Raw genomic sequence first — 9,257 nt, forward strand, 5'->3', positions numbered from 1 at the left:
TTTCTAGCGCAAAAAAATGCGTTACTTCTTGTCATATCATAATTGTGTCGAACCTTGCCTAACGTTCTCCGAAAAACGAAATTTCAAATTTTACAGAAAAACGGCGCACAACGAGACATGAAAGTAAAAATGTTTAGAATATGGGTTACCCCCTGAAGAAATCTTCAACTCTTCATCCACTGAATTTTTGGTTTAGACGACTTTTTGCTGTTTTCGACTGTCAACTGTTCCTATTTTAAGAATTTGGACTTCTTCCAGTCATCGGCTGTCGTCCTTATATATGGAGTTGAATATGGGGCGATTGTGGCGGCTTCATCTTCGTGTGTCAATAATTGTGTCTTTCTCTATGAATCACACGCAGTTTGCAGTGTGTTGCAGTTCTCGACGTAGTCTTTCAATTTAGCAAGCAAATCCAGTGGGGGTAGTCACGTTTAGTGTTCAACGGCTGAATAAGAAAACTGAACCCAATTTTCAGGTATGTTATTAGTCCCCTGAACATCTTACATATTACAGACGATTTTCTTTTGTTTATTGCCCTCTTGAGTAAGCGCTTTTACCCTAATCATAACATTTATTGCATTCCCTTTCTCGAGTATTTTGGTCTCACTCCTCACGAAGATTCTATGGTGCAAGAAATACTAGTTATTTTGCTTATATCTTCATTGCCTTGCGTACCTTTCTTACGTCGTGTTGCCAGCAACAAGGGAGGCACTACGCTTCTTGGAGGGATTGTCGGTGCTTTAGACACATGCATTCCTCTTAATGGTAGACTTCACCATCCACTTTAGGATTTTAAGTTTTTCTAATAAGTGGGTCTGCTACAGTCCCCAAATTATTGACAATTCCTGAGATTGCTCTTCTAAATGGCGTGTGCTTGTGAAAGGTACCAAGCAACATAGAAGATATATGTCAATCTTCGGCATTTAAAATGTTACAATAGCAGACTGGAAAATCGTATTGACACACGATATATCGAATGGTAAAGCTGATGGGCTCGACCGTCCACTTGCAGTTAGCAGGAATAATAAATGTAAGCTTCAATTTCCTGTATCAAATGTGGCCCTTCCTTCAAGGTTCCATCAGTAGGCCTTGATAAACATATGGACGAAAATGGGTATAAATAAGTTTTCCCAGCACACTCAGGTACGTGTATATTTTTTGTGTTTTCCCAAGTCTTACAATTCCAGAAGCGAAAACAATGTTCTTTGCCTCATTATTTAAAAGTTCCCTTCCCTCGGCAATATTTTCTGTTTACCTGAAAATGGAATTCGGCAGAGTTGCGATGTCAAGCTGAGCTGATATGCGTACGTATAAATTTTTTTTGTTAAAAAATCGGAATGTGGTTTAAAAGCAGTTGTAATATTGCGCGAGAGAAGCCATTTTGTTTTATATTATCACCACGTAAGCGATGAAGATGTGTATATAAGTTAAACGCGTGTGCGCAATCATAGAAACCGCAGATCTAAACTTCTGCGAAAAAAGACCCGATAAGTATTTCAGTAATGACAGACATTGTCAGAAGTTAACTTCACTTAGCAGAAAATTGCAGCAGAAGTAATAGTTCTTTCGGAATGTCTTTACCGAAAAATTCAATTCATATTGAAAGCAACTCAGTGAGCCGCTCTCCTATAAATAGCAAGAATAATTCTAGCGTAGAGCAGTTAAAAGGAAAAAATCGCCAGTCACCAGTCACTTTTGAACGAGAAGTTGTCAGAAGAAGTACAAGTGCCGAGAGTACATGCTCGGCGACCATGTCGAACCAACTAGCGACAACGGATAAGGTTAAGAGCAATCATTCCGCTGAAGAAAATCATATCATAGACGAATGCAAATTAGAAGTTACAGTTAATGAATTGAAAAATAACCTTAAAATACGAAAATTTCATTGCAATATGTGCCCGGTAACTGTGGACTCGTTGAAAAAATTGAAAAATCATAAGCGCATACATTTGCAAAGATTTTATTGCAGTGTATGCTCTCGTGAGTTTGTGAGTAAGCATGAGCACGCTTTTCATGAGACCATCTGTCAAGCCAAAAATGAGGTTAAGTTGACCGAGAGTGAAGAAAGCAAAGAATTCCTCATACCGGGAAGACGTACGATTCGAACTAGATCCAGAGCAATTACATTTACGTCCTTAGTGTCGACGAACACTGTGAAAGAGGAAGAAACAAAAATATCTAAGCAAATACCGACTACTAACGAAAGTTCGAGAGGGTGTAAGATTAAGCTGCCAGAAGAAAATACAGTTGGCAAGAATGAAACGTCAAAACGGAAAGTTGAGAGCGGGACCCGTTTGCAACTCTCAGCAAAAAGCTATAAAGAAAACGTTTCGAAAAGTAATTCAGAATTTTGCGATCGGCTTAACTGGCAAATTACCAACGCAAAGGAATACGGTAAGTGAGATTGTGTGTTCAAATATTAGAAAAAAGGAATTTTTTCATCTTCGCAACTTTCATTATTCAGATCTTCGTCTCTTGGATCGTTTCATAAAGCAAGTGCTCGCGAAATCATTTACATGTTTTCAGCCTAAATGTCAATTCAAAACTGATACCATTTTGAATATAATGTTACACGACTACGTACATCATTTTAAGAGCGCTTGGTTTTTTTGCAAAAAATGCGGTGATTGTTTTACAAGCAAGTGAGTCAATTAAAAATTAAGCAAACTCCCGATTAAGTGCACTTCCCTTTCTATTGTTGACGATTTTCATTTTGTAGAGTATTTCTCGACTACCATTTACATCGGCAAGACAGAGGCCATTATTTGTGTTTCAAGTGCGACAAGTTTTTTTCCTATCAGTATGACCTGGATCGTCATTTAATTGAACACAATCGTTACCCTAAATACCGTTGTGATTACTGTAAATCTGGATTTCTTACTGTAGAAGAGTTGAACAAACACTTCGCTGCCCAGAGACCATCAATTATTGATCGAGAGTTGAGTATGATTGCAACTGATGATGATAAAGAGAAACCTGCTTTGACTCGTGCTGATGTGAAATACGAAGTTAAAATACTGGATATGAAACTTCCGAAAATTCCCTCCAAAATGCCTAAATCTCTAGATGTGATGCGCCGTAACATGCCACCCCATCTAAGGAATCCGTATCGTCACTATAAAATTGGTCGAATGGAATTTAAAAATCAACCTGTACCCAATTGCTTAGCAAACTGGTGATGAATTTTTATTACTTAATTAGATTATTATTATATAAATATTTCCATAAAACAAAAAGAAGAAGAAGAGTTTAGGTAGTATTGTTGTTTATTCTTAAAAGTCTAAATAAAGAGCATGAGAAATTCGTATGCTGTAGTAGTCTAGCTCGGAAGAAGAATACAGGAGGACTCCGCGATATCCATTTGAAGATCTAAATAATTCCTGCCTATAACTGCCGCTAAGATTGCAGATTTCCGCAATGGTAGAGAGACGTCCGACGCCCTACAAAATGTAATGCAACAGACGCGACACTAATTTTTTCTTTTGCACTCATGGCATAGTCGATGTTTCTTGATGTTTGTTAGTAGTTCGGAGACATACTTCTGCTGATAATAGAGAATCATTTGTTATTCTGAATTCTAGAAGAAGACCAAGACACATCTCTTCGTCCATCTTCCTTTCCGGTATATTTCATTTTGGAATCGACATAGAGATGACTGTCTTTATTCCATAACTCGCTGCAAATGACGACTTTGGAGAAAGCGTTCATGCCTTTTCTATAAAATAAATTCTACTTGGAACTCTAAATTCTTATTGGGGATTCATGAACGAATACGCTTGTGATGAAAGTGTATATAAAAATGATTCATGCCATACCAAATGAAGCTTGTGAACTCGGCAATGTTCTGCTGCTGAGTATGTCATCTTCAGATGTCACAAACTTGATCATTTGAAAGGGTCCTTCTGCCTTTCAGGTTATATGGCCTTTTTTAAAGACAAATAAAGGCTTCTCAACTTCGGGAGTTAACTTATGGGATTATAATTGCTTAGACGTAAATTTCTGAAATAATCTTAATTCAGCCAAGGCTTGCAAGTTTGACTTTGCATCATTGCTTACACATGTACAAGCTTTTCAAGGCCTCAGTTTTCTTAATATAAAAAAAAAAAAAAAACAGCCATAAATAATCCTCGAGTTAATTAACTATCTATAATTTGTGTATAAAAGTCACGTTTCTTATTGGCTTAGTCCATTCGAAAGCAACATAAAAAAAAAGAAAACCCAGTGCGAAAATTATATTTGGTCGTGACCTAACCTTTTATACCTACACCACGTAGACTGGAAGGAATTAAAATTCTATAGGTTATAATATTGGGTGGCGGCCGATTTTTCTATTTGTGTAGAATAAAGTGGAGAATGCTATCTCGGAAAAAAAGTGTTCTCTTGGTTTGCTGCTGCTAGAGAGATCATAATCTTTTACTTCTTCCTTTGTTACCTATCCATGGATACAAGCGATCATATTCATCAGCGGCAAACCTTCTGAGTCAACACTAACACATGTCGGCCTTCAATTCATCTCCATAGACATCGCGAAGTTTCTTTATTGTCACCGCAGAATTAAATCCCGCATGAATATCGAAAAGTATGACGGATATGATCCTCGGTAAGTGCGGACGCCCTTATTTTGTCACAGGATTGTAAAAAAAATTTTGATTTTTGGAATAATGTCTGTGCAGGCTCTTAGGCTGGAAACCAGGAAAGAAAGCATGTTTCCACTTCAACGATCGGTACAGAATTAAAAGCAAAACAAATTCTTCGCAACTAATTGATTACGTATAGCTACTCCTAAGATGTGGTACCACGGGTTTTCTAAAGGATGAGTTCTATTGAAACTAGCTTTAATTTCAAAAATTTACAACAAAAGTGGGACACGATTCGCCATTACATACCCTACAGCACTTCGCTTAATACAGCCATTCATATAACAAGTTTTCAGTATATAGACTTTATATTAGGAACGGTCGGAAACGTGGTCCGATCCGAACCATATTTCTTCCCTCTCGTTCGTCCTTGGGCCAAAATTTCTTAGTGTGCTAAATTTCATCAAAGTATTTGCGACTTGCAGATTGAACATAAGAAAAGAAGACGGGCAGACGGACAAAAAGTGACTCTGAATCGATCGGTATAATAAAAGTCATTCTGTGTGCTGCATATATCCACACAAACTTGAGCAATGAAAAAAGAAATGAAAGGAACGAAAACTCGAAAGGCATTGGATCGCTTCTTGGGCACACTTCCATATGAATGTTCTCTAAAGGTGGCAGCATCATCTCATTTATGTACCAGCAAAGTCTAACTAACTTTCACTGTTTTATGGCAAAAAGGGGTCTGCAAAGCATTTTATAATCAGCCATAATCAACGTCAATGGATTTTATATTACACTGCCTTATGTTCAGAATGAACGTTGCTCATGTGTTGTGTTTTAAGGCTTAAAATCGTTTACTTAAACTAAAGTTTTATTCGTGTCATCAATTTAAAAGTCGAATAAAAATGATGAGCCAATCATATAAAAATTTCATGTTTTCCTTTGGTTTAACATGTTTATCACAGCAAGCAATATGTTACCGGCTGCATAAGTTTATCCATATAGAAATGCCCTATCCACACTATACATGCTATATAGATGTACACACACACATACACTTATATGTCTGACAGGTAATCAAAGAGTCGTTAGAAAAAAATGCCGACAAACAAAAAGAAGATTTAAACTTTGAATAGCTTAACATAACCGAAACGTGTGTGGGTTGATTTTTGACAAATGGCAGCAATAGCAGCAACAGCATGGTAACAAACTTTTCATTGATAACATGATTAAAGGATGTGTAAATTAAATATTCATGTAAATGTCATTTTTAAATAAAAACGTTAATAATTTCTTTTACCTTATATACGGGTGTCTGTCTGCATCAAAAAATTTATATGAGTTTTGATTTTTTGACAGTTTGACACGTGCGCTTTGCGGCAATGTTTCATTGACGCGGCCCTTTCCCCTTATTTTCCTTCTTTTTTTTTTTGTCCTCTGTACATAGATAGCTTTGCATTAAGCCGGTTGTGTTGCATATTCACCCCATGTTTAATGTTTTTTAATTTCGTTAAAGGGTTGTGTGTACCGTAACTGTTTAAATAATTTATGACCGACAATAAAATACTTATAAATATGTAAAAAAACAAAACGCAGTTCTAGGCATATACAAATTTTTGTTGAAAGTAAACGGGAGCAATTAAGTGATAACAAGCCAATTTACTTAAGAATTACATAAGTAAGTTATTTACACATTCTTTAGTCTGCTTGGTGCGTTATATGAAATCTCTTATGTAGGTGTTTCACTCTCTTACGCCCCCAGGTCTCACCACCAGGTCTCGGAAATACATTTTGTGGAATTTAAAAAAAAAAAAAAAATTAGAAAACCATATTCATCTCTGACTGAATCTTCTGTCCTCATCGCTTTTACATTAAAACAGAAATTATTACAGTTTATGGGTAACGAGAAAAGATATACATTTTCTTCACTCATCACCGAAGGATGGGTGTTTATGTTCACTTTGTTTCAGAGATCCCGTAATAAGTATGTGATCAGTATTAAGTTCTGAATTGATTGAGGCATGTCCGTCTGTCCGTCTGCGGAATATATGTTAAAACACTCTCCTGGCGACATCGATTTCCAATGTGTAAAAAGGGTCCAAATCGCGCGTATGATAGATTCGCCCACAGCGATCAGGTCTCTTACTCGTTTTGCAAAGGTAGCTGTTCTCACTTTACCTTGTAAAGGCGTCGCCTCTTTCCAGAGTCAACCTGCGAGCAGTATTTTGATACGTTTGGCGGAACTTGGAGCCGATATCCGAGCTTCAGCACCAACCATGTCACGTAGACGGGCAAACAAACATGCTCGAAAGCTGATTCCATATGATAAAAAGTGGGTCTATCTTAAAGCTTTCCGTAACGTACATCCGCGCAAACCTACACCCTATACCATAAGCAAAACTTATTTACGAAGCCTACTGCTTCAATGTTTTTTATTTGAGAGCTTTCCTCTCTGTACTGTTTATGATTACCTTAAGGAAAAAACGGTCTCTGAAGTGAAGTGTCAAATTCGTAAAATTTTGCAAATGGCTCTTAAAAGTCCATCTGCAAATATTTTACGACGCATTCGGTCCCTAAATTACTTTTTCATCATGAAACAAATGTAATATAAAACAAGTAAAAGCACTATAGTGGACGTGTAAGACCGACCAATTTTCAGTAACTCGTACAACGTTTTCAAAATAAGCCGTTATATGAGATGTTGTCATAAAAGTAGTCCGAACCCCGAAAATTTTTAGTGTATCGAGTTTTTTTAAAATATCGTAAAAATTGCGGCCATTAGATTGAGCACAAGAAAACCAGACGGACATACGGACAGACGGGCAAAATCCTTTTCTAAATCGATCGGCGTAATAAAAGAATCTCTCTGAACTGCACCTGCATGCTGCATACATCCGTGCAAACCTAAGATATCCTCGTACCACAAGTGGTGTAGGGTATAAGAAGACAAAAAATGAAATGTTTAAATATAGAATAAAAGACTAAATATGATTTTGAAACATCCTCTACGTATAGTCTTTCAAATATTAGTAGCAGTTTTTCAAACATTATTACCCATAAAGATCAAAGATCTCTCCTCAAGTCGATTAAGGGAAGTTTTCTCAACACTTTACAATGAAATTCAAGAAAATCGTTTCACATTGTCACCTATGCTTCATTTAATGCGATCGTATTTCAAAAAAAAAAAATAAAAAAATAAAATAAAAGGAAAATTGATCACAACTATCCCTTCTAACTTCCTGTCGTCTGTTTGAAAGACAAACACTTTTAGGCGGAAAATGTATTTCTGAGCTGGTTGGCTGGGTTTGTCTGCTTAATGAAAAATGTTTATTTGCTCGTAAAATCGTACAGATGTCAACAGAGTGTAAAACTGACGAGCTGAACATCTATTTATTAAAAATGCAAAATCGATTCCATGAAATATTTTTGAACAACAAAAGAGAAAAGGAAAACATCTGTTTTGGTATTTGGTTAACAAGAGTCGCAGGCATTAATGTGTGACTTTTTCTAGTTAATAGTTCACTAAGTGCTATTAGAATCTATTTTAGAAGAGAAAGGATGTCGAAAATGGTTTTCAATTTCACTTTTAAAAGCATTTAAGTGAAGGCTATTGTATTGATGATGAGTTTTCCTAAAGAATTTAAAAAGAGACATTTTCATTAAGTGATCGCATAAACAAACTTTATGCAATTAATAGAAAATATTTTCAAATATTATGTAATCATCCGAGACATTTGCAAGAAAGTCACTTCAAGAAATTGTTCTATGTGCTACCCCCTGTGCTGTGCCGTTCTTTCACAAGTAGGTCTTAGGTCTTAAGTCGCTACAATCGGTTTTCTAAGCTATCAATCGCATAATGCCAGCACTCTTTTTATAAAATACGGTAAATTATATTTATTCATTTATACCCTGTACACCATTTATGACACAAGAGCATGTTGAGTTTGTGCGGGTATGTGCAACACCCAGAAGGACTCAGAGCCACTTTTTAAATCGATCTAAGTTTGTCTGTCCGTCTGTCCACCGTTCTATCTTTTTGTTTTGTATTCAACTTACTGAGCTCAGTATTGAAATTTAGAGCAATGGGATATTTCGTCCCAAGGACATGTTTCGGATGGAGCAACTTTTTCGACCACTTCGAATATAAGGCTTTATATTTTATATTTAAAAAACTAAGGCCTTATTTAAAAAGTGCATCGAGCGAAGTAGTGTAGGGTATTTAACTGTGGGTCGTGTCCTACCACAATGTTTTTGACTTATCTTTCAAAAGATGACGTGAGCGTCAACTGGCACTTTCTCTTAGAAAATTGCATCGAACTAATTCTTACTCCCAATGTATTATATAATATGTTTGAAATTACAGACCCTAAGCGTATATTGCAAGCTACGTTCCAAAGTAAACCGGACGTTTTCAAAAGAGCATCACTTACGAAGTAATGCCCAAATGCGTTCAGCTATTCACTTCCTTTTACTTTTTGCTTTCTTTTAAAACATTTTCAGTGTTTTAACCTTTTGAAGAAGAAATGTATTAAATGAAAGACAAAGAAGTCAGTAAGTCTCTTACCGTACTCATGGTTATTTAATGTTATTAGTTTCACCCAAAAATGAAAATTCTGTTCACACCTCTGCGCACATCCCTAATGACATTTATCGATCGAATTAGCTGCAAAACGG

The 9,257-nt window shown here is 36.3% G+C and overlaps 1 protein-coding gene across 1 annotated transcript; it reads left to right on the forward strand.

Moving 5' to 3' along the window:
- Positions 1 to 1,571: 1,571 nt before the first annotated feature.
- Positions 1,572 to 3,179, forward strand: LOC119635824 (zinc finger protein 585A-like). The gene is made up of 4 exons (XM_038030832.1): positions 1,572 to 1,838; positions 1,881 to 2,394; positions 2,465 to 2,642; positions 2,720 to 3,179. Exons 1-4 carry the CDS (start codon positions 1,572 to 1,574, stop codon positions 3,177 to 3,179), a joined length of 1,419 nt encoding a protein of 472 aa, XP_037886760.1.
- Positions 3,180 to 9,257: the final 6,078 nt, after the last annotated feature.

The sequence above is a fragment of the Glossina fuscipes genome, unplaced genomic scaffold (genome assembly GCF_014805625.2).
Source record: "Glossina fuscipes isolate IAEA_lab_2018 unplaced genomic scaffold, Yale_Gfus_2 27, whole genome shotgun sequence".
NCBI classification, from domain to species: Eukaryota; Metazoa; Arthropoda; class Insecta; order Diptera; family Glossinidae; genus Glossina; species Glossina fuscipes.